Source organism: Neopelma chrysocephalum, unplaced genomic scaffold, assembly GCF_003984885.1.
Source record: "Neopelma chrysocephalum unplaced genomic scaffold, ASM398488v2 Primary Assembly neopelma1_24, whole genome shotgun sequence".
Taxonomy (NCBI): domain Eukaryota; kingdom Metazoa; phylum Chordata; class Aves; order Passeriformes; family Pipridae; genus Neopelma; species Neopelma chrysocephalum.
Genome location: NW_020897693.1, coordinates 5,132,837 through 5,159,734, shown reverse-complemented (window position 1 = coordinate 5,159,734; position 26,898 = coordinate 5,132,837). Strand labels below are relative to the sequence as shown.

General features: G+C 37.9%; 1 protein-coding gene across 4 annotated transcripts in view; it reads right to left on the bottom strand.

Annotated features, from left to right (window-relative positions):
• The window catches only part of INSC (INSC, spindle orientation adaptor protein), a 141,023-nt gene that overhangs the window by 17,305 nt on the left and 96,820 nt on the right, over positions 1-26,898 (bottom strand). For all 4 annotated transcript variants that reach the window (XM_027700900.1, XM_027700924.1, XM_027700910.1 and 1 more), the window contains exons 8-9: positions 4,079-4,250; positions 1,726-1,904 (exon numbers count right to left, since the gene is read on the bottom strand). In XM_027700900.1, coding sequence (XP_027556701.1) covers positions 1,726-1,904; positions 4,079-4,250 — 351 coding nt within the window. The remainder of the gene's footprint in view (positions 1-1,725; positions 1,905-4,078; positions 4,251-26,898) is intronic.

The window sequence follows — 26,898 nt, the reverse complement described above, 5'->3', positions numbered from 1 at the left end:
GGCAAACACACACTTATTCAGGAATTTGAAGGAAGACTTCTCTTAAGGCTGTTGCATTACCAAAACTGTTTGATGAGCAACTCTGGCAGCTCATAAAGACAAGTAGCACTCAGATTCCACCTGGACATCAGGTGCACAGTAAAAGAAGGTGGGATTTTACAGTTGCTCTTGCTATGGGAGCCAAGGAGTCAGTTCAGAAACTGGCTGCAGCACAGCACTGAAAACAGCACCCTTTCTGATCTAGTTTTTCAGTCTGAGAAGGAAGGTAAGGGGTTATGGGGAATGAAATCTCCTCAGTTCTTGGAAGGAGGCTGTTCAGTTCTCTGTTCGTCTACCTAATGAGATGCCCTGCAAGCTGCAAAAGGCCTGGAACTAGCCAGTTACTGAAAAAGTCAAACATATGTCTTTCAATGTCTGCATTCATCATAAAAAGAAGGGGCTTGCTATGCTGCCCGCAGAGCAAACTGCAAACTCACAGCTGACAGCAGAATTAAGATGAGGGCATAAATAAATACGGAAATCAAAACTATGAGAGCATGGAGGAGGAATAGAAAAAAAGAACATGAAGAATCGTACATATGTAATAATAGTACACAGCCGTGTCAACACCACAGCTTGACTTTGCCCAAAGAGCAATATGGTAATTATGGCCTAATTCCATCTTTTTATACACACTCCTGAGCTGGAAAACTACTGAGTGCTATAATATAAGCTAAAGTAGTCCTAACCCATCTAGAACACCAATAATCAGTTTCTAAGGTCCCCTGTGCCTCAATTTCCATGACCTGTCTCCCGTTTAAGGGTGAATAGAGTTTTCTGTGGCAGTGCAGATACCAAGTCTACTATAAGTCATCTTTTAGTTACTTCAGAGGTGTGAAGGGGATGGGTTTGTGAGGCCTGAATTATGAACATTTAGTTATATTCACAATGTTTTATAAACAGAAGTAGTTCAAGCAAGCTCACTAGCAGCCTCCACCCTTTAGTAATAACTCTGCTGAGACAAAATTAATCCCTGAGATGCCAAATAAACAGTGCCTCTACAGCATCCCATTGCATGGCAGTACCTGAGAGGAGCAAAAGGATTCATCTGACTTCATCTGTGCATTAGCACAGACCTTTAATTTTCTGTGTCTCTTTACTAAAAAAAAAAAAATGTGAGGAAGAAAGGGAAAGGCAAAAGTACATTAGCAGTATTTGCCAGTAAAATTTGCAAACCATCTACCCAGGCAGTTAGGACTTGATCCAAAGCCCACCGACGTCAATGGGCTAAGAATCAGATCCTTATTCAGCTTTTGGAGCTAATTCATCTTTAAAATGACAACTTTATATTTAGGCTGTAGTCTCCATATATATCTTTGCCTCAAAGCTCCATCCTGTCAGGTTTTGAATACGTCCAAAGGCAGATTCCACAGCCTCTCTGGGCCTCTGTGTCACTGCTTGGCCATCCTCATGACGAAAAAAAAAGTGTTCTAGTATCTTAGAGGTATGGAACTGTGCCTTCTTTTTTTTTTTTTTTTCATTGTTGTAGAATCACATTAAAGCTGTCATATTTGATAATGGTCATTAAAAAAAAAAGCAACAGAACCAGAGTCGTATATTGAAAATAGTCAAGAATGGAATACACGAAAGTAACTTCAGTTTGGCTGTGTCAAAACAGACAGTGCTGAAACCTGTTGATTTTTACACAAATGTGCTCAGACAGCAGCTTGCCGAGAAACTCCTCACCTGATCTCGAGAATATGGAGTATCCACTATGCTTTTGTCTGAACATGCTGCTAGAAGAATCTTCATTGCATTTAACTGGAGCAATATTTCACAAGCCATGGTATCAAAGAAAGTAATGTTGGCAAGAGCTGCTGAAGCCAGCAAGAAAACTTCACCTGACGAGGCTTCTTGGCACAGTTCTAGGGATGCAGAAAACAAGTTGAATAAAAGTCATTCCTTCATTGCGGTGTTTCAAAGCAATATTTAAGCATCTGCAATTTGCAGTAGTAATCTCAGTAGCCAAGATCAGGTTCATATAAACATCAAGATAAAAAAGGAAGCAAAACAAAACAAAACAAAATCTTAGTTTTTTTCAATTATATAATATCATAGAACTGTTTAGGGTGGAAAAGACCTCTAAGATCATCAGCTCCAACACTATAAACCCAGCACTGCCAAGCTCACCCCTCAACCATGTCCCCAAGTGCCGCATCTACACGTCTTTTAAATACCCCCAGGGATGGCAACTCAACCACTTCCCTGGGCAGCCTGTTCCAACACTTAACAACTGTTTTCACTACGTAATTTTTTCTAATATCCAAACTAAACCTCCCCTAGCACAGCTTGAGGCCATTTCCTTCTGATCTATCACTTGTTACTTGGAAGAAGAGACCAACAACCACCTTGCTACAACCTCTAATGAATGATATGGTCTACCTAGTATACCATTCTACAAGGAATATTTCACTGGGTGTTGTTCAAAATAAACCTTGATACAACTAAATAAAATTAATAACAGGAGGCAAAAGCCTAACAGCAAATGATCCATAAGAGAACAATTCTGTTGTATATCCTCTGCTTTAGAACAAGGTACATATACATGTTGCCTATCTCTATTTCTCTATAATAAAAATCATCCTATTCTATTTCTCAGCTTCAGTAAGTGCTGAAGAAACAGCTACCTTTTAATTCTTTGCACACATGTACTTTAACTAAGAAGAGAATCACCTAGTAATGGGATTTCTTCATGGTTTAAAAATTAAACATGTTACAGTAATTCAATTACTGAGTTATAAATATTACAAGGAAACTGGTGTGTGATTACTGAAATGGCTCTTGCAAAGTTATACATGTTCTATTTTTAATGCTCACATTTCTTGGGCAGAATATATACTACTAAAATTCCTGCAGAATTTAAACAGCGAGGAAATGATCTACCAGCTAATACCTTCTAGACAGGTTGTTTAGATTGTCCCTTGTTTGTGGTACACTATAACAACATGGAAAATAATCTTAAATAAATCAGGTCAGATCTCTCTAGCAGTATAGAACCAAGCTCAGCCCAGGTTAATTCCACCCACTGGATTCGGGGCAGGTTTAGGGTGTAAGTTTGCTGCTGGACATCAGGAATAAATTGTTTCCTTGGTTTCTACAGCACTAGTTCTGTTTGGGCCTACTGAGGAATGCCTAAATACATCCCAGATAGTTCCCAGCCACTGCAGAATCCTCAAACACTGGTACTACTATACTCTTTTTATGTTCTATTAAAAAACAAACACAAGACCATTCATTAAAATTGAAGTCCTGCAGTTTAACTGTAACCACTGGGCTCAGTGGAGAAATATCCAAATGTACTGATCTATTATACATGAGAAATCAAACTAGATGACCCAAACTGTACATTCTGACATGGAGCTCTGGGAAACTGAATTTCCAGATCAGAGAGAACAGAATGCTTGAATGAAAGCTTCTGGTATTTGAGAGGGATGAAACAGAGTGCCAGAAATAAGATATTCCTCCCTTTAGAAAATAATGAGAAATATAATCTTGTTTTTCTGAAGTGTCTTCACTGACCCAGGTTAAAGAAAATCTTGCTGTTACCTTTATCTCATTTTACCATGGATCAGAGGCCTAGACAAGAAAGACAGATCTTTTATTTTCTTGTAACAATGCCCATAGATTATGCTACGATCTACTTTTCCTCTGAAATGTCATACAAATATAGTTGTAGCGGTGAGTTTGAGTTCTAGCAAGTGTAGAAAATACAACAGGTGTAAATGTCAGCAGCTCTCAGAAACTGTTGTTTTACAGACAAATATCGGACAAGAAGATGCTTTGCTGAGTTTTTCCTATGGCTCTCATGGCAGATTTTCATACAGATATTATTTTTACAAATATGCATAAATTCTATTCAAATGTGGGCTGGAGTAAAAAACATTATGTAATTGCAGAATGCTCAGATTCAAATTTTTAAATTGTTCTTTCGTCTGTTAAGGGAAGTATGGTAAACATTATTTAGGGAATATTTCTATTGAAAGAGTCCTACCCCAACCTGTTATTTTAACTGGACTCAGAAGTCCCACAGAGAACTTACTGACAAGTGCAGTCACAATTTCTTCCATATTTTCCAGAAAGCTGCTGAGATGCTGCGTGAATGTGAGATGTGGAGATGTGATCTGTGCAATTACTGCTGCTGCTTCAGCATGAGTAGCTTCAGAATGGCTGTTATCAGTGAGAATGTCAGCCAGGCACAGTATCCCATCAACCTATGGAAAAACAATAGGTACAGGTCAGAAATACTCTAGGAAATACTTATGCAACTAAAGATGTGTTACCAGTTCTCTTTTCTTGGCTGTGGCTAAACTACTCAGCTTATTTTCAAAAATAACCTAAACTTGGTTGCATTTATGACATAGGAAGTTTCAATTTATCAAATATAAATGAGTTCAGCATCCAAGTTTGTTGGCCAGCAGAGTCTTGCATTTCCTTCTCCTTTAATGTTTCTGTTAAATCGATTTTGGTCAAACAAAGTTTTTTCAGACAGATATCTCAAGTTAAACATTCATCCAAAGATAAGCTAGCTCTGATAAGCAAATGCTTACTGCTACTACACCACAACCTCATTTGAGCTCTTGTCTGAACGTGTGTTTCCCTTCAAGACTTGAGCCTGTGCATGCAGTAAGCTCTAAACAGAATTTTTTTTGCCACTTTTCTCTGAACTTGTCACAAAGCCAACACATGATCAAGAAAAATACTATTAAGACAACCCTGGCCAAACTGTTCCTGATGAGCTTGCACAGCACTTACATTAAAGCTAGGTCCACATATTCCTTCTTTACTTTGACGGGAAACAGAAAAATTAGTGAAATTATGTAGGTTTATGTTTATAGAGTGTTTGAAGTGTTCTTACACAGTTCAGGCAGATAGATCATGTATGTACACCTTGCTTTAGATTATAGGAGACCCACTGACGTGATGAAAGACACCAACAGAGCACAGCTGCTGGAATCATCTGACAGGAACCAAATGCAGCAAGGGAATGTTCGCTGCAGACAAGGGCATTATCTGTGAACTTTCAAATTAACAGCATTATGTTTCTCCCTGTTTAGCATATCCCTGAATAAATTATCATGTTGACAAGCAAGTAGTTAGATCATAGAATCATAGAATCATTTAGTCAAGTTCAACCTTTGACTGAACTCCACCTTGTCAACTAGACCATGCACTAAGTGCTACATCCAGTCTTGAACACTTCCACGTATGGTAACTCCACCACTTCCCCGAGCCATCCATTCCAAGACTTGACACCCTTTCCATAAAGAAATTCTTCCTGATGTCCAACCTGAACCTTCCCTGTCACAACTTGAGGCCATTTCCTCTTGTCCCCTCACTAGTTGCCTGGGAGAAGAGGTCAACCCCACCTTGCTACAGTCTCCTTTCAGGTAGTTGAGAGTGGTAAGGTCTGCTCTGAGCCTCCTCTTCTCCAGACTTTGGACATTTTATAGATTCAAAGAGGAGTTATGAAGGCTTAGTGCTGAAATATATTTCAAACAGTGAAAGAAAAACAAACCTGCATGTGTGTCGTACCCTCACTGAGACTCTTTCTGAGGTCTATTGTTCAGACTGCATTCTCTGCATTCTCTGTCAATTCCTCTGAACATCCATAATAAGTCCTATCCATTATCTTCAGAAAGGGTATTTAGCAAATATGTTATTCTCATTTCTGTTATTTATTAATGCAGAACGTTGAGTTATCTTAATTACTTATCCTACAATGGGCATGAATTAAATTATTTGATAAGCACCGACAGTTACTGTATTTTACAAGAAAAGCTCTCAGATTGATGGGAGCAAAAATTACCCTCTGGAAGATTATTCACTGGGATGCACTTTTTTATAGGCAATAGACTGTATCATTGAAATTCTAATAACACTGATAAATACAAAAGAAAATATATCTCTATTTTTCCTCAGATCACAAATGGGATTTAGTGTAGAAGCTCAAGTACTGGCAAAAATTTTCAACATTAAACTTTTCTTTGACAAGCTTTCAACATTAATCTACCTACAGCAAAATATTTCCTCCTAGTTGTGGCAGAATTCTACAGCCTGAAACAGAAGATTCACATAATTCACTTGGCTTCAAGGTATATTAATAGATCTCAGTGTCAAGAATTAATAGATGTCCTCACAGTATGATTTACTTCCCAAAGTGTGCTAGACAATATCATATGCAAACCCCCTCCAATTTTCTCACCTTGAAGCCTCCCAAGATCACACCTTGTCTGATGTTCGAAGGATACTAATAGCAACAGTCAGTACAAAAAGTTAGACATATTCCAAGGCGTTTAAAAAGTATTTCACAAGAAACTTCTTCTGAGATCTGGTCAGCACTCTTCAGCTCTAAATTTACTGGTTAAAATTCACTTGGCTAACTCTTATTCAGTGACCTCAACAAAATGACTTTAGAGTACTTTTCTGCTATCTGAGAACAAGTAATGGCTTAGGAAAGACAGGTACGAGCACATGGTTAGATTTTTCCATCACCACTGATTCTTTAATCCACACTGTAAAATACAAGCTTCTAACAATAAGGGGCTGTACTCAACTTTTAAATCACATATTGGATTTCTTTATTTGCTAAGTAATTGTTTTTGGAAACTGGGAGTTGCTGAATTATGAGAAAGAAGGGGGTATGTTTTTATTCAGCACTAAGATAAATTACATATTTTGGATCCATGAAAGCCAGCACTAGTTATTCTCCTTCCTATTCAGAATTATGTAAAATAATAACAAATTCAGCCTAAAATTTACTCCATACCCTTTTTTTCTCCCATCTTAAATATAGAAAATAATTCTACTTCAGCAGGCAACCCCATTTATAAGTGCCTAGCAATAAATTTTAAAATGACAGGGGAACAATCTAATAAAAGCACTTTAACATCCAAAAAGAAATTGCTGCTCAAAGCATTTTTATAATTAGCTTTCACACTGAAAGGAACTTTGGATGACTGCCATGTTTTCTGTTTAATTTTGGTGAAGTAATCAGCTAAATGTCAAATCTGTTCATCACCTTGGCAATACAAAAGAACCAGTTAGCCAGATAACGCAAACAAATGAAATCCATGAATGCAACGAGATGCTGTGGAGACCCTGCATTTGAGGAATGGTGTTCAGTAAATGCTTGATCACTAATATTTCAATATTGATAAGTGGAAAAATGCCAGGAACTTACATCCTTATGAGCACAGCCCTGTTACAGAAACTTAATCCAACTGACAAAATAAATGTGTGACCATGTTACTGAATAGATCAAGTCTTCTGAAAGGAGATAATTTCTTTTCTCTGCAACAGGAATGAATGAGTTCTGGGGCAACACTCTTCTTTCTTCAGTATACCTGTCCTTTCTCCTGAAAATATTAAATAGAATTAGGTATCTGTTAAAGATACCAATACAGAACTTGGGATGAATTGCATTAACTTCATAATTTGAAATATTGCACACAACAGCAATCTTACTCTGTACTTTCCACAAGGAGGTTCCAGGCAGGCTTTCCATGTCACTCTGGGAACCAAGACCCATTGTCTTCTTTTTAGTAATGTCTGCGCTCTTCTGCATAAAATGCTGCCAAAGGTCTTTTCTCATTATATAGACTTTCTCTACCATTTCAGTTTGCCCACTTAGCATACAGATGATCTCTACATATTGATAAAATTCCTCAATTTATTTTTTTCTTGCCTTCTCTAAATTGATCTCTCAAGTCATCTCCTCAGATTGGAATGTCTTACAGGCTATCAGCTGACTTCCCACTGCCACATCCCTGGATAACTCTGTCAACCTCCAACTGGGTGCTTCTGGAAAGCAGCATTAGCAGTTTCAAAGGAGATCATCACATGAACCATGAAGTCATTTCACCATTCTGCAACTCCATTGAAAATGGCATCCAGCTGAACACACATACTGTTATTTTGATGACTTGTAATTGAATTCCTGATTATCAAGGCTAAGGTTTATCCTATGTGAACTTCTGCAACTTATTCTGCATCTGTAGAAGATCTACAAGTCTTGTTTAATTTCTGCATTCAGAGAAAGGAAGGGAAAAGGACCTTGCCCATAATGATCTTTCATGTTTGAGCAGCTGCATTGCCAAGTGCTCTGCAGATAAAAACTGCCTTAGTTCCACTAACTGAGAACTGTGCTGATTTATACCAAATGAAAATTTGGTCAGCTGTTTTGAAAATGAGATTCTAAGTTAACAAAGTGATGCCATGAAAACGTCCACAAATATGATTCCAAGTAATCAAAGCTACTGCAGCAATTCCATGGCAGCAGCAGTGACCAGTGAACAAAACTGCAATGATTTTATAACTGCTGCTGTACAACAGTGCCCATGGTACCTAATTTATAAGCCATATTGTATACACCATAGAGTAATGTGGGGTCTGAATAGAGGTTGAATGGTTCCCAACTCAGGAGCTTTAAAACTTCTGTCAGTAACAGCTTTGTATCTAAGCTGGTTGTGAGTTGTGCTTCTGTTCACAGCAACTTCAACTATGGTTTCCCTTTTAAACTTCCCTCCTTCAGAAAATGGTCAAGCTAATGAAGATGTATTTGTTCTTCTCTACATTTAGCCATCAAGGAGGAACGTGAAGCTGATCTGCAGTATATGAGGAATATTGTTATACGGCATCAAAAAAAGAGACAGTTGGCCTTATCAGCTTGAAGAATGCATGTAAGTAGCAACCTTGAAATCATGTTGCGTGGAGAAACAAACTGCAGAGCAAGATGAAATGAGAAGCTCCTTATTCTTGGCTGACTAGGAGCGAAAGGATAAATTGCATGCAAAGTTTTTCTCCCCATGTAACATAGGGAAAGCAGTGATACACCTTAGAATGCATGTTCTTTGGCACTCATGGATGCTCTAAGCTTATTGCAGATAAAAAGTACAGCTGTTTTTTAAAGAAATACTAGAGATTAAGTCATTGTATAGAAAGGATGGACAAAATCAGTAACATTCATTCATCCAGACTTCTCTCTTGTCTTTACTTCAAGGAAAAGAGAATAGTTGGCTTTGAACTCCCCCAATTTTGAGGACTGATATGAAGGGTAAAGACAGTTATTTAAAGTATTTCTGTCACTGATAAAAGAAAGCAGGAACTGCATCGCTATTAGCCTAGCAACTAATATATTCCCACTCCCATAAATCTCAGCTACATTGTTTCTAACTCCTCTCTACAAACACAGGTGAACCACCCAAAGATATGTTCAGCTTTCCCTATCTGTGCCTCCAATATGATGTGCCTCCAATTCTACAGGATGACTGCTGAGTGGCTACAAAGGACAGCAGAAGAGACTGCAAAGGAATTCGCTTGCGGTTATATAGAAGTCATCCAAAGTACAGACGCTTCTACTCAACCACACTGCTGATGTTCACAGAATTAGGATGCATTGATAAAACAGAAGGAAAACCACTGGTCACAAATGAGCATGGTGGCTTGGAAAAAACATATATATATATATATATATATATATTTGCAATGGCCTTTGCACTCAGTATTTGTTACATCTCTTTCTCCTACTCTGTCAAAAAATCACAGTAATGACTGTGCTATCTGTGATGTCAGGACATCACAGATAAGAATAAGAATAAGGAAAAACTATTTATTCTCACATATGGTAAAGTTAGAGATTAAATCATTCAAGTTATGTGACACATGACAGCAAATATTTCTCAGATTTCTTTTCCCCACATTTTGGAGGGCTGGATACGCTGGCTTGTTTTTAAGTTTCAGGAATCTATTCCTATTTGTAGGGTTTTCTTGGTATCTGCAATAAAAAATCCAGAAAATACACATTTGTTTCTTTTAAATAATGAATAAGGCTTTGTATATTATATTTTGGGGTCTGAAATCCATTAAAATGAAGACACACAGACCCAAAAAAGGACTTGTCAACAAGATAAGAGGAACTGTCAAGTGTTGTACAAGAATGCTGAACAAGATACTGGGACCTGAAGTCTGAATCAGAGAAAGACCATATATTAGTGGTTTTCATATGGCCCTCATTTTTATTTACCCTGGGGGATCATAGTCCGAAAAAAAGAAAAATACCCACCTTAACTATTCCTATAAACAAACAGGGGCTCCAGGGCTAGCCAGAGCAGGGCACTCCAGAAAATGAGATGTGCTCACTGAAAAAAACATGCTCCAATCATCTGCTTTTAAATAAATAATGCTACAGACACTTCATTGCATGAGGGCATATTCATAAACACCTGGTGTCTGGTACTTAAAAACAAGGACACTCTTTCAACATGTTTGATTACTTTGTATCATTTAGGTTTTGGCATGACACCATGGATTTTATTTTCAAGAAGTGTCAGTTAGTGTAGCTCTTCATGAGAAAAAAAATCCCATGCACACCACATTTTTAGAGGATCCTCTTATTCTGTTACAATAATATGAAAAGGCCTCTATCAGCATGGAGGTCACAGCCACTCATTATCACATAATCTAACTCTTCATAGTGTCTTTCTCAGGGAAATTATCTGATAATCTTCCTAGAGTTCTAGATTTGTTTAAGTCAATACTTTGAAAATTTAACATGATTATGCTAAACAGTTAATTAATACTAATCCCTGAAACTATTATTACTATAATTTCCCATACAACTTCTCCTCTCATCAAATTAAAATTCTTAAACAGGTCATTATACCATAACTTAAATACAAACACAACCCTACCCTATTCTCAAAGTATGACAATGGAAACACCACCTCAGAAAGCAGTTAAATTAGAAAGGCAGAGAGAGTGATCAAGCACTGGACATAGCAGAACATGTCTCTTTTTTTTTTCTGTTAGTTTAAATATAAGATTCTGCAAATGCATTTTAAAAAAATCCTTACGCAAACAATTTTCCTGAAAATATTTCTCACTTCAATGGTGTCAGTCAGTTTAGCCTAAAAAATATCCTGCCTCTGAAATGCAAGGGTTCTGTAGTATTTGAATCATATGTATACTAACTAAATGCAATATAACAGTAGAACATTTATCTAATATAATGTATCAAATATATACAGCAACTTATTCAGAAAAATGTTTTTGTGTCTAAATTCACACAATTGCCAAAACTGACTCAATGTTTCACCCATGTTTCTCTTCTCAAAACTTTTTGTTGCTTTTAAGAAAAGTACTATGAGGCACCAAGCATTAATATAATTGTTTGCTACCTTCATTGCTTCAGAATAGCTGTTCAATTATTTTAATAAATTAATTTAAATAAATTAGCTCTAGAATCAACCTTGGATGTGCCAGATTTTTATTGGCAGAGAATTTTTACAAGCAAGTTATAGAGTTTTATGACAGCCATTTATAATGAAAACACTCACAGCACTTTAGCTATAAAACTTTTAGTGAGCAACTCAATAAGAGTCAATTTGTGTTTTAATAACAACAGAGGAAATTGTTACCCTTATTCAAACAAGAATTTCAAAAAAGTAAAAATGTGGCAGTTTTCATCTGGTGAAAATTGATAGAACTTTACTCGCTACAGAATACTCAAGCTATTTGGTCCTAAGATTCCTCTCCTGACAGTTAGGAAAGTCTCCTCGGGTCTCCTACAAACATGGACTTATTTCTATGACTTCAGTGGCAATAAAATAATTTCAAAATTGCTTTAAGCCTAAGAAATTCAAGTTTAAGATCAGCTGTTTGCGTACAATCTTTATGAGCACTCAGAGATCTACTGTGAGCCATCAGGTAAAGTGATCTCAGATTTTTCTCTCCATTAACACCTTCCAGTACTGTTCTATGGTCAAATACAGTTGCTACATTGATTCTATATTAGAAGAAATAAGGACAATCCTAAAGTGCTGAGAAAATCAAATATTTTTACAAGTTAATTTCGATTTTTCTTCTACTCAGTATTATTCACCGCCTTAACAAGTCTCAACATAAATAAGCATCCTTATCAAGGATAATAAATGTATATATTTAAAGTTAAGCTAGGATTCAAACATTGCATTGAAGAAGGAGCAAACCCACAAATTGGGTTACACTTTCAACAGAGGTTATTTTTTCAACAAGCAAAGATAACTACAACACAGTGCTGTGATAAAGGGGTAGTTCCAATTTGCATTCAAAATTGTGTTTGCAAAAGTCAGGCTTATTTTCATAAACTTATCTCACATCAGAAAAACAAGTCAGAACTGACTGAAACTAAATTTACCTAGTGAGCAGATTCCAGCTTCAATAGGCCAGGATCTTCTCCAGTAATTTTTGATAGAAAAATGAGTAAGCCTTATGTTATGGCAAAGATAAAACCTCAACTTGCCATATTTCAGCTGCGCAGATCTGGGAAAATAAATATGTTGTTTAGGAAAGTCCCAAATACTGTTCTGATTCTGTCATCTAGTCACTGTCTGTTTTTCTAATAATGTATGGGTCAGTTTGTTCACTCTCGGAATAGTACAAGAGATGTTATGACAGAAGGAACCTAACAACTAACAAGTACTAAATATTAGAATTCCCCTATAACATTTTAGGTTCACTTCATATAAACAGGAAAAACTCTCATTCCGTATTCCAAACCAACCAAATCCTCCAAATTTGGAAAGATCAAGTCTGGACTAGAAACTTCACAAAATCGAACTGCATTCTGCCATCTGCCAGTCCATAATTAACAGAAGAAGAATGAATGCAGATCTCCACAGAATGGTACAGCCCTTCCTCTGGCTCCATGAGATGCTCCCAGACCTAGGACTTCTGTTTCAGAGGGAAGCAGAGATACATAATGGGACATTTAGAAGAGATGTTAGAAGAGTGTGACAGGAAACTGGGGTATATACATGTCACTCTAAAACCAGAACTACCAAATCCTTGAGGCCAAAGAATGTAACTTTAGATCAATTTTTAAAAATAACCCACATATTATTGCTCATGACTAGATTAGTAGCCTCCAAACAAAAAATTCTGTCCAATCTCTCTCACACATTTTCTTTTCCTCTCAACTTACTTAGAGGAAGAGATGTTCTAGCAAAGATCATGCAAAACTGTGTTGAACCGAGTCTCTGGTGTACTAAAAAACACTGTCTCTATACATTCCATGAACAAAGAACATGGCTTAGTTTCACCCAAACTGTGTGAAAAGTGCCTTGCAATTCAGGCGTGTTAATCGTATGACAAACTTAAGTCTTATCATTCCGCAGTGAAATTAGGAGCCATCAATAAAAGTCCTTGTTGACCAAGTTGAGCTAAGAACTGTTCCATGTCCCACATTGTCCCAAAGACTACAGGTCTTTACAGTTATGAACAGTCTCAGGCTGCCTAGACACATAGACGTTCTGTTCACAATGGCTGCTCTAAAGTTCTGTATAAAAACCTAAATAACAGTTGCTACATTGGAGAAATGGGTTTTTGTTTTCAAAATATTTATAGAATTGTCAGTTCTTGAAGTGACTTTGTGTGGGTGTGTACAATAGTTAGCATCATAGAGTTTTTGTCTGTGACTATGCTTTTTCCTAATACTCAAAATCAAATGCCAATAGCATTTATTTCCATATTGTTTCACGTCAAAATATATTCCATATTGCCAAGAGCAAAGAAGGTAACAACACTGTTGGAGTACTCTGATTAAATGCTTTCACTCAATGCCTCCTAGCAGTTTTCCTGTAAGTCTATAGACAAAGTTTGTCACAACAATGTGAAATTTGGTAAACTGTGAGGTTTATTAAATATGAGTATGTTTACTAAACATGTTTTTACAGGCACAAAAAAAGCTAGGTTACCATTCATATGTGCATTATATTGCCCTTGAATATATACACATTTTAAATTAGTTTCCACCTTCCTTTTCTTTCGTAGCACTGTCCTGTCAATCTTGGAAGTTACAATAACTGATTTACAATTTTAGGGAGTACAGCATTTACATTTAACATTCGGACCCCAAATAAAAGATATTTAAACTTCAGCAGAGCAATCTATAGGGGGTTTTTGAGTCTTTTTCTGAAGCACTTTTTAAAATGCTTTGTGAAGCTTCTTTTATCATGTATGCAGGGAACAACTTTAAAAAAACCCATTTGCTTCTAATTAAACTGTTGATTTCCACTCATTCACAGGTCTGAAAATGATTTACCATGAACTCTGTAGGTTCATTAGTCCCATCACTGAGCAAAGATACCTTTGAAGCAAAGTAGATCTAAACTTCCTTCCAGATGGTCCTTGCCCTGACAGAGAACTAGTGCTTCCCACTCCTTATGCACAAAGTCTGCTGGGTGTCTGTCATCTCCATTGCTAAACATTATAGACTAGTCACGGAGCATCAACAGAGATGCTGGCTGGGCTTTTATTGACACTTACAGCTTAGATCCTTGGTTGTCTTACTGAAGAGAAACTACTCTGCAAAAATGAATGGTCGAGGTAAATGCAAAACAGTATCTACTCCAAAGCCTTAAGGATTTTAAAGGAAAATACATTAATTTCTGCTCAAAATAGCTGGCCACAAAAAACTCTGCTTAATAGAAAAAAAACCCACAAACAATCAGTCTAATCAGTTGGCTTTTAAAGAGCTCAGTCAACTGATCTTTCTTTATTCAATTAATTCTTAATCCATGTTACTGAATAGGATTTGTTATATCCTGTGCTATCTCTCTTTCTATGTTATTTTCTTTTACTTGAACTATGAAATACTACTTATTGATATAAGCTTACTCTTTTATTTTAGGATTAGAAGGATGAGAAGTCAGCACTGATAAATTTCTTTAAAAACTAGGAGGGAAAAGGAAAGAAAAAAGCCAGTGTCATCTCTACTTAAAATTACTTCCTTTTCCATTACCACTTTCAGCGACTGTCATTCTTTGCCTTTTGGGTTGTTTTTTGGATTTTTCGTTGTTTGTTTGTTTGTTTGTTGTTGTTGTTGTTGTTGTTGTTTTCTGCAAGAAAAATCAATTGTAATTACATGAGTATGTCTCAATTACCTGTCCTTTTTTGGTCTGGAAATCTTGATCTGATTAATTGGACTTCTCTGTCCTAATGTCTTCTCTAATGCCCTAGGTCTAAGTGCCTTACCTTCTTCATACATTTTGTGGCAAGTGCTTCATTTTTACTGGTTCTTACAAGACAGAAATCCTATTAGCAGAAAAATGTGCCAAAAATTACATGCAATGTGTTATTTCACGTTTAAAGGAGCTTGAAGGGAGGATGAACCAAAGGAGAACAGCAAACACAGAATTTTTACTCAGAGAAACACTGATATTTTGTGCAATACGATGGCACAGCCAATACCACAAATGTGTGGGGTGTGGTTGTCAGCCTAATCTGACACAGCAACACTAAAGTGCCATGGGCTGGGGAATTCAAACACTTCCAGTTCTTTGGGTCAAAAATCGTCAAAAATCCTCTATTAAGGAAAAGGAATTGTTTATAGCCTTTAAACATACAAAATAAATTCCACTAACAGGAGCAGGAAGTCAGAAGACACGTGGCTACATCCATGAATATTTCTTAGATGGGATACCATGGCTTGTAACCCAGTTCTTATTTCAGGATAGAGGAGGAGATGGGAGTGATCTTTAGCAACAAAAAGGTGACTTATACCCTTTAATTATTTTGCTCAGGACAGATCAAGTATCTAGCTCAAAAATAAATGGCAACCTATTCTAACAGCTGTTTTGCCTTCTTGAGGCAGATTCTCAGTCCCAAGTGTTTTAATTTCCCTTTCATGCCCTGTGCTATAAAATAAAGATAAAAATTTACCTACCTACAGCCACATAACGTTTGGTTAAATTCTACTGTAATGATTCCGCCTATTATCACTTAAATAAGCTGTCATTTCTCCGGCAATTGTGAGAGTGAATCTCACACTGAATAGTAAGCTAATCAACAGGAAGTCCCAGTGACTTAAGGGGATCACTTGCTAAGTACTGTATTGCAACTGTGACAGAGCATGCACTTAATAAGAAGCCTCTTCTGCCTAATGACTTTTGCACCTATGAAAACAATTCCAAAGTGTGTAAATAAATCGGTCCAACTTCTCATTCTCCCTCTCTTAAACTCTTTCTTGACTGCAAAACAAAAGCTGCTTCAACATTTTTTTCTTCACCTAGCCTCTCTTTGCAGAGATTAAATAATTCCAGCGTGGCCAAAATGCCAAAGCATCCAGTGCTTATAATGAAATGATAAAATAATTTAAAAAAAAAAAAAACAACCCCCCCCCCCCATAAAATGCTAAAGCAATTAAGGATGAAAATTTTCCTCACTCGTCACATTTTTGTGATAATATCGGAAACTCAGTAGGCATACATACCAGCTGGAACTGAAATCTGAGCTCAATAGCACCTTGTATGCAGGAACATAATTCTAATTCATTCCACTCAGTTATTCCCAAATCCCTATTCACCACAAATATTTGCAATACATGATACCTGAGAAAGAAATAAACAGAAGATGACACACATAGATAGCCCCACTCCCCCTGGAGCAGCATGTTGACCAGCCTCCTAGTAAATAATATATTCTATAGGGAAATCTGGTAGTCCTTTCACGTATTGAGGACTCGACATCACGGGAGGGTTGACCTGCTTACAACTTATTGTTAGTGCCCATTTATTTTTGATAGTGCTACTGTTAGCATTGCCTGAATCCAAAACACGAAGACATGCTCCCTCAATACTTCCTTCCCACCTACCTGACACACATCTGGTATTCCTTCTGTTCTCACTCCTCTCTCATGCACCTTTACACCCTATTCAGACTATTGCATCTTAGGCCAGACTGCAACTGCACAAGGAGCTATGATTTCCTTCTGATCCTCCTTGTCCCCATGCACACATCCTACTCTTCACTTTCTCTCCAAGCTTTTGAGGCTGATACTGTCACTATCCAAGCAGTACTTTCAGGACAGCAGGAGCAGAAGGCATTTTTTCTCCACTCCCCAGGATGCTCTTGCGTTAGATATTGTTTTAGGTGGGGGGTTTTAAATTTGTGTAGGAAAATGGTCCTCACGCTATGCAGAGTTTATTGCGAATAGAGAGCCTAACCTTTTCAAATTAAAAGCCAGGTTGACAGGGCTTGCCTTGATTTAAGAGGACAGTGGTGTCCTCATAGACGTGTCTTCCCAAATCCTCGCCTGCACGGGATAAATTCGTGCAAGCCTTATCCAGCATCAATGCAAACTTTGCTGTAACCCCAGCCTCCACTGGGTGCCACTATTGCACAGCACAATGTGTGCGCACGCCGCGGGAGTCAACTGACAAAACGAGCTTCCAGCTTGCACTTCACTCTCGTCAAGTTTTCAAACCATATGCAGAGAATTATCGCTTGGTTTTTAATGCCCTCAAGATGCCGCATGATAATCCTTTTAGAACAGAAACATGAGGACTTAATTCTCCCTAGATCACTACGGCTAAAAGGCTCAAATGCAAAAGTGCTCTGATTTTTTCATAATTTTGCACTTGAATAAGCCTTTTAGCCCCCTGTGTGGATCTGTTCCTCCATGATGACTGATAAAACTTAGCCCCCTATTTTGATCTATATTTTTAATCTCTGAAGGAACATATGTCTCTGAGCAACCTGCTATAGCTGAAGATTCCCTGCTCACTGCAGAGGGGTTGGACTAGATGATATTTAAAGGTCCCTGCCAGCCCAAACTATTCTGTTGTTCCATGTCTCCATCTAAAATGCTTTGATAACTGCTTAACTAGCACAAGAGTAAAACCTTACCACAGACCCACAGGTGACCTTAAGAACACTCAGTGTTCTTAAACTATGTGCACATCACAAGAATGGCAGTAACACTGAAAATACATTATCAGTCAACTTAATTTAATGGCAATTAAGTATTAATTTTATTGAATGGATGTAATTTCCATTTGATGGTCCATGGATATCCACAACTTGCTAAATACCATTCTGGTGACTCAATCTGGAATCCAAACTTAATGAAGCTTAATGTTATAAATTACTTTTGAAAATTCTGGCCAATGTAATAACCTTTCATCTGTCTATTTCACATTAACCCAGCTCTGAGATTTTGCTTTATTTCCTTTCCTCAGGCCTCAAATAAGTAAGTAAATAAATAAATGAATATTAACTAATATTACTTATTATTTATTTATATAAATATAAAAATGCGGTGAAATATTTTTCATATATTATATATCTTAATATTAATAACAATATATTATTATTATCACTAATCTATATGATTATATAAATAAATATTATCTAATTTAATACTTTGAGAGCTTACACTAAACATGAACAATTCTTCCAGGCAAGAGACTATTATAAGGAGATTTCATGCCATCCTTCCATCCTGGAATAATTTGTTATACTACTCAACTGGCAGAAGTGACATAACCACAATTGTTTCAAGTTGCTGAAGATGGGGGAAACAGTGTTTCAGAGTTTATGAAGTCTGCCTTTGTAACTTCTGGTCTTTCACTCTTCTCAACGCTCTTGTCTGGTAGATGGTGGTATTCATTGATATGTACAGAAATTACTATAGTCATTGAGCTTTGAAAAGATCTCAGCCTTTTCTAGCAGAAATCCAAACTATTTTCTTGAAAATCTGATATATTCTGACACAGGTTTTTCTGCAAACAGAGGCTTATGTGACTCAGCCAACATTGGTTGTATTATCACAGAGATGGGCAGAAAAGAACATGCAAGCAGTTGTCTGGCAGTAGAGGTTCCTCTAGGGCCTGAAGATATAGCAGGAAGAGACAAAGAGGTTATATAAAAAAGCAGGGAAATCAACAAAAGCAAACAGCAAATAGACTGAATCTTAATCTGTCCCACGGTTTCTCAAAGCCAGCTAAATCACTGATGCCATGCAGCAAAACAGATCTGAGGTGCAGGTCTGGAGGCAACAGGTAAGACCAGTGCCCTGAAATCTGGCCATTCCTGCATTGTTGGGAAACTCAAAGGTGGCTGTTAGTGGTTAAGGAGAAACAGCAATTCATTTGGTATGGTAAACTAATAAGTTCAAGAAATTCACCTAGGGCAAGAAATAGAAGTATTTGCAAAAGAAGATTGAGGCAGGGGCAGTATTTCACTTCACTAGAGCAGCCCTGCTAGGCTGCTCTCAGCATGCTGTTCACCAGACATGGCAAACTCTGCAGGAATGACTATCACCCACATAGTTGCTCCTGTTATGCCTACTTATGAAATCATATTAGAAACAGCAACAAAATGAAAGAACTATTTACCTGCTCCTTAAATTGGTGTCTGTCTATCAGATGTATGCATGTGAATGTAAAGGAAACGTCACAGATGGAAAGTTCAGGTTTAGAAATCAATTTGGACACAAAACTGGAAAATCCCTGTCTTTCCATTAACAGCTGAATTAAAAATTTCTCAGCAGGAGAAAAGCCCAGTCCTGCTTCCAGGAATCTAGAAGATATATGGTCTTTCCTATCTGCTCATTCACAGCCACTAGAAATACTTTCCAAAGGGGTCTTATTCTGCCTTCAGAATTCTTCCAAGCAATTGTCAGGCTACCAGAAGGCTTCAACCTCAGCACTGCTTTCCAATTTTATTTAATTGTTAGGGTTTGGGGTTTTTCTTTTCTTTTTTTTCCCCTTATTTTATAGACCTTAGCTAATCAGGGACTCTGGCCAGTATAGATGAAGATTTGTAGACAAAAAAGTGACCAGGAAATGCTTTCATCATCTGTATGTGATAATGTCCTCACATGCAGATCTTGCACAGCTCCATTTGTACATTTTCATGTGACAAGGTCTCCAGTGACACAGGACTCAGCTTCATGATCATCCAGCTCTGCATTGCCTTCAGTTGGATCGAGCTGTCACAAACTCTTCTCAGAAAGGGGCTTCTTTAAAAATTCAAGATATACACAAAAGATGCATGTTTCCTTGCAAAATACAGATACTTATATAGGTGAGTGGAAAGGATATAAAGTCCTGAGGGACAAAGGAGTGCCTTTAGCTGGTATACTGACACTTGGTTGTAACTCAGAAGAACAATGTAGGGACTAATAAAACTGGTAAGACAGTTTCTGCTCTACAAAGATGTCACTGTTTACAGGTGTTGAAGTTAGCAAGTAGGCTATATCATGAGCTCTGTTTTTTGGCAGTAGATATCTTGCCTTTGTAGAGTCCAGCTGGCACAAGAAGTTGTTTTCTTCTTCAGCAGGATTAGAGAAAAAGTCAGAATTGTAGAATAGTAGAATGATTTGGTTGGAAGGGACCTTTAAAGGTCATCTAGGCCAAAGATGAGGGCCAAGAGCTGGAACATTTTCAACTAGAGCAGGTTGCTCAGACCCTCATCTAACTTAGTCTTCAATGTTTCCAGGGATGTGGCATGTACCACCTCTCTGGGCAACCTGTGCCCGCGTTTTACCACCCTTGCTGTAAAACATTTCTTCCTTACACCTAGTCTGAATCTACCCTCTTTCTGCTTAAACCCATTATCCCTGTCCCATCACTGCAACACCCATTAGAGCATCTGTCCACATTTTTCTTATAAACTCCTTTAAGTATTACTGAAAGGTTGCAATAAGGTCCCACTGGAGCCTTCTCCAGACTGAACAACACCAAATCTCTCAGCCTGTCCTCATAGGGCAGATGCTCCAGTCTTCTGATCATCTTCATGGCCTCCTCTGGGCCCACTCAAGCAGGTCCATGTCTTTTCTATACTGAGGACTCTAGAGTTGGATTTAGTACTCCAGGTGGCGTCTCATGGAAGTGGAGTAGAGTGGGAGAATCACCTAACTTGACCTCTTTGTCACACTTCTTTTGATATAGCCCAGGATATGATTGGCTTTCTGCTCTGCAAGCACACAGTGAATGTCCAGGTTTTTATCCACCAATACTCCTAAGTTCTTCTTTGTAGGACCACTCTCATCTCCCAGCCTGTTTGGATACCAGGGGATTGCCCTGACAAAGGTGTGTAACTTTGCATTTCACTTTGTTGGACCTTAGGAGGTTCACGTGGGCCCACTTCTCAAGCTCGTCCAGATCCCTCTGGATAGCATCCCATCCCTCATGCCAGCTGCACAACTCAGCTTTGTGTCATCTGCAAATGTGCTGAGAATGCACTTGATCCCACAGTCCATGTCACTGAGGAAGATATTAAACAGGTCTGGTCCAAATATGGACTCCTGAGGGACACCATTCATCACTGATCTCCATCCATACACTGAGCACTTGACAATTACTCACTGGTTGCGACAATCCAGCCAATTCATTATCCAACAAACAGTTCACGCCTAATCCAAAGTCTGCTGGTCTAAATGAATTTTTCTTTCCTTCTGTTCTGTCTTCCTAATGCCATACTATTGTATCTCTACCAGAGTCCTAATGTCTTCCTGTTTGTCTTTGTTTAACAAAGTGGGCTGAGCTGGCTCACAAAAATCAGTCATCAGGGGCATGAATACTTCAGAAAATTGGATTTGGAAAGGAGGTCAAAGTCTGCTCTTATGTACATGCCCTTAAAGACTTGTTGAAACTCAAAGGGGGATCTAGAATGCCTGTCACTGAAGGGGTTGACCTTTTCTATTAAATATGCCATCAAATTCTATGTCATTACTGCAGCTAAACAAAGCATTTAAAAAACCCAAAACATTGTTAATACTTGCCCAGGTTTTAAGGGATAAAATGGTGGATAACTGAATCTGCACAAGAAATATCAAGTCACAATGAGCTTTCTTAAGAAACAAGGCCTATAACACCTCTAAAAGTGGTTACTATAAAACATGTATGAAAAAAGACAAATATTGGAGCTTTGCTAATTTTGTTTAGTACTGTAAAAGTTTAGTACTGTGATTGAAAGTATCAGTTGATCTCAAATAAAAATCCAGTACTTGGTGGCAGCAAAATAAGATCCTATGGCAGTTATATACACAGTATGAGTAGGTACACACACTTGCACTATGACAGGATCCTCAGCATTAGAAGATAGTGTCAAAGATCTCACAGAAGTCCAGATAGATGACTTCAGTCGGTCTTCCCTTGTCCACTAGGGGAGTCACCCCATCATAGAAGGCCATGAAGTTGATCAGGCAGGACTTGACTTTGATTATTTCAAGTTATTGTGAAACCTTTTCCACGCCTTCTTGGTGAGAGCAAAGTGATGAAGATGAGTTCGTATAAAAACTGGAAAGACTTCTGTCTTCTTAATTCAATATGTGGGTCCCACAGGGATTCTTTCTTCATCTCAGCTGAAGATAGTGGTCAGATCAATCTTTCGAAGTCTAAAAGCTAGCAGTGTTAAATAAATCAGCTATGCACAAGGTCTAAGAGAAAATTTTAAGGACTCGAGATTACTTCCAAATTAAAGAATAACACTAAACCCCAGCTCAAGTGTCCAGCTGAGGTTTATATCAGCCCTGCCCCTACCAAAGCACAAGCTGGAGGGGGAAGCCTGCCACTCTATGACATGTAGCAGAGTATCCCTGGAAATTGAGACTGATTTTGTATATCAGTATGCCCTGATCCATACAAAAGCTTGCTCATCTATTCCCAGGGACTGCAAATGAGCAAACTGAAAGCCCTCAGAAAAGGAAAAGGTCCAGACAGTACTGGCAAGGGAAGGAACAGTCAGTGAAAGAGCTACTGTCTGGGGACTTATCATAGGCAAGAGAAGTAAGGTACAGGTAAGGTAAATACACAAGCAGTGCTGTTGGTTGTTTAGCTAACAGGATTATTATCTTTACCGGATGAGATTGTTTTTCCAACAGCTCTTCGAGTGTTTTCAAAGATTCTTTATGAAACATGAAAGTTTTAGTATAAATCAGGCAGAGTGCCAGACTTAAGTGGTTTCCTGCAAACAAGTCTAAGCAAAAAACCCTGTTATACTGACACACAAGTATGTCTGTACATCATCTGCCATTAACTATTATTTAACCTTCGCTTTTTTTTAGGAAAGACAGGGAAACTCATGTATATCATGTGTGAGCTTCAGCTAAGCCACGTGGTAGCTCTTAGCTCCTTACAAACCTAAGAAAAAACTTAAGCAACTAACTTCCTTGGATTTGCTAGAAGCACATGCAGGATGCTTTACCTGAGTAATTCCAGCTCTGACTTAAAATGTATATCACAAGGAAAGGGTACTGAGTTTTATTTAATTAGTCAAGTAGATTACACTGGCTTTGATATCCTCTGCTTCTTTTTTACAACTGGCTCTGGGAACACACTCAGCTCCAGTAAGAGTTATTTTTTGGCCCATGCAGCAGAGTCAGAATATTACCAACAGGAAAACCCTGAGAGAGCTTTTTGTTTCTATGATGCTGTTTCAGGGGTTAAGTTAAACTGCTAAGCACTCATTTAAACCAACCAAATCTACTAGTAGGAAGTTTAATAGCAGGCAGTGCTAGAACTGGTGAAAGCTTGTATTATTAAAAAAAACTTTCCTGCATATACTTTTTCCCCTGTTTTGTAAACTGTTTTCTCACTTTGTTGCAGTGATAGGTACAGGAGAGAAGGAAAGAGAAAAGAGGGTTTGAACCATGTATTTTGACCATAATTTTGGCAAACATTGTGTGAAACCAAACAAAACCCACAAGCAAATGCATATGTATATAATTACAATTTGCAAAATACAAATTTGAGAATTTCCTTCTCAGTGACACTATACAGACCTTTTGCATTTTGAGAGCCCTGCTGGGACCCAATTTGCAAAGGTTCCTTACTATTGTCTGCAGCTAAAATGATTCCCAGCTCACACCTGCACCTAATTGTGTCTCAGCAATTCTACCTAAGCAAGGCCTCACTGCCTAAGCAAGTGTGAACACTGGGAAGTGCTGTGATGCAAGGGGCTTGTTAGCCCCATGTTGAACTGGAGGAAGGGTAGTAACACTCATGGGAGTACAAGAACTACAAAAGTGGTTTTGGGAAAAAGCCAAGGTCTAAGTTGAGCATAAGCTGAGGTTTATGTGTTTTGCTAGTTTGATCAACTGCCAAAAAGCAAGCCCAAGGAAGTGGTCAAGATGTGAAGTTGACTCAGAATATGGATGTTCTTGTGATGAAAACCAATTTTCTGCAGTGCTCTCAGGTCCTGACTGTCACCCCAATACATGACCAATATTTATTTCCAGATCAGAATAAGCCAGTTGGTTTGTCTAGCAGTCTCCGTCATGTTATCCTCAGGTATGACTGACATCGGGTCATTTATGGATGAGCTAAAAGCTCCAGCAAGTGTAACATACAGAGCTCTGTTTTCAGCTGGCATGCCCTAAAGAAAAGAAATACTAATCACCTGGTACCAGGAGAAATAATTCTTCATATTCGAGGGATTTTTCATTCAGTACTTCTGTAAGTGTAGTTTTATCTTAGTGAAGAATTCCATCATTTCAGTTAGATGAATGAAAAAACTATTTTCTCATTTTTCTTTTTAGTAATGTGTATCTGAGAATTCAGTCCTTCAAAATTAAACGTGCTAACATATTTGAAAGTCAGTGTTGCACAAGCAATAATAAATATACAAGAGACCACATAGAGCACTAGAAAACTCCAAGAGCCATAGTAATTTAAGCAAGAAAATAAACCTGACAGAAGCCTTAGAAGAGAAAATAATGTTAGTACTGAATTCTCAAGCTCCAAAGGTGTTTAAATCCCTGTTGTGTTACCAGATCTCTGCAGGTAGCTTTTCTTCCTGCAGAGGTCTCAGAAACTGGTGGGGTTTTAGGTGAACTCAAGGATCAGCCAGACAAGAAAGGGAAGCTCTGAGCAGTAAACTCTTTGGACCTTTTCTAATGAGCCAGAAAATCATTAAAAATACTGAGTCATTAAGTCTGCAGCAGGATGGATTGGTTAGACTAGCATAACTTATTTAGCAGAAATTTTGTAAAGGGGAGCTATCTAATGTGTTTATCTCCTTTTACAAGCATTTTCACCCCTATTTCTCCTCACACTTTATCGTGGTTACAGCTAAGCTATTCAATAAGCACAACCTAAGCACATTCAGTAGATGTGTTTACATATGGATACAAATGCAGATATGAGATGCAACAGCTTCCTGCTGAGTGAAGAGAAAGGGAATATGAAAGCTACTCTGTTAGCTCATCTGTTAGGTCCTTCTGTAAGGCCATCTCTTTCCAGTTTTCTGCTTCTATGAGGGACAAGAGGAATATTTGAGGTCCAAAATAGCTCTCCCCTTGCACTCTTTTTAAATGCTTCAATTGATTCTCATTAATCTCTGCCTTCAGTTTAGGAGCTGAGTAAGCTGCTTCTTTCATCTTAAAATTAAATTTGCTTGATAGATTATTATTATTATTATTAGGTAGGGAAAACCCACCTGTCATTTGATATGTTGGCTTCTGTTCCTTCGGACGTCATTCATGGATCATTCACTGCCCTGATCATTGTCATCACTTTAGGCTATATTTTAAGTCATTATAGAAAAATCATCATCTGGTGATTTCCAAATTATTTTTCATTTATAAAATTCTCTTAACATCTTGACTTTTGAAACATAAATCTAAAGCTATTTGGAGTGCTTTAAATAAAATACTTAGCGAAATATAAAATCAATAGGTAGCATAAAATACTAACATAACTGACTGTGAAAACCATGTGTAAATTATATGGGAGCCAAGCAAGTGCAGGACGGTAACCTGGCACCGGCTCAAACTTTCAAAATGAAGTTGGAAGGAATGGCAACCTACAGGCACCGCTCCAGTTTGATCTTGCACACATTGAAGTGTACACCTCAGTAACCTGGCAAAGCCTGAGGACTCTCCTTTTCAACTTTCAAAATCTATTTCAATGAAACTTGTCTTTTCAAAACAGAAGAATGAAAAAAGATTGTAGAGTCTCTCCTGCATCACAATTAAAAAAATTGAGGTGTATAAAAAGACAGAGCTGAGGGATAGATGAGAAGAGAGGTTGCTCCTCCTTCAGTGACTACATCCTTATGGAAACTAAGTGCCAAAGTACACCTAATCCTATCAGCTCTCACTCTGCTGAACACTGTTCTGGAGTCATGAAAAAAGCACAACAGAGCAGTGGCAAGATTTACTTCCAGCACATCACTGATGATACCTGAATGCCACTACAATGCCTTCTCCTGATTAGGTCTGGCTGAAACACGAAAACAACAACAACAACAAAACAAACAAACTAACAAACAAACAAAAAAAAAAAAACAAACCACACAGGGCCAGTTTGGCTGTTTTGAAATTTTTGTATGTGGACACATTACGCAGATCCATGTTGAAGCAATATACCACTTAAGCACAGGGCAAACAACACAAAGTCTAAATCTGTGAGTGACGTGGAAGGACTCACACTAAAGGGAAAAGACTTAAATCGTTCATTGTTGGGTTAGGAGACAGCACTTTTGTTATCAGTGTACAGAAAGATTTGTATGTCAATTCATAGACTGCCTGTTTCACTCTATTGAAAAGGCACACAAGGTTGATTAAAAAGGTCCTATTTGATTTGACTCTGAAAGTTTTCCTTTGTACCACAGCACTATGTGTACAGTAGTCAGCAAACGAATATTTAACTTCGTGAACTTTACTGCAGTAGGAAACCTCAGTCATGAACGGACCAACAGATGTGCATATCTGTTGACATTTTTAACAAGTGGCAGTTCTCTTGTTTTTAAATTAAATTACTCACATGCTTAAGGCTGAGTGCACGTGTATACGTTTGCAGAATCTGGGTAAGGCCAGATATCTAAGTGAGGATCTACTGATAGACAACAGAAATCTTTCTTCTCCAAAGCCAAATATTCACCAACTCCTTAACCAGGTCTTACATTGTTCTTCTTATCAAAATGTTTATCTTTAGTGCTATGCTTGCTGGCTCCTTTCTCCCTCTTCTAAGATCTATAATACGGTTTAAGTGAAGCAAGGTTTGTAAGAAGAATATCTTTTAGCAGAGCAGCTGATACATATCTCTTCAGACCATCAGGGTTACAACACCATGACAACTATAATTTCATTAGTCATTT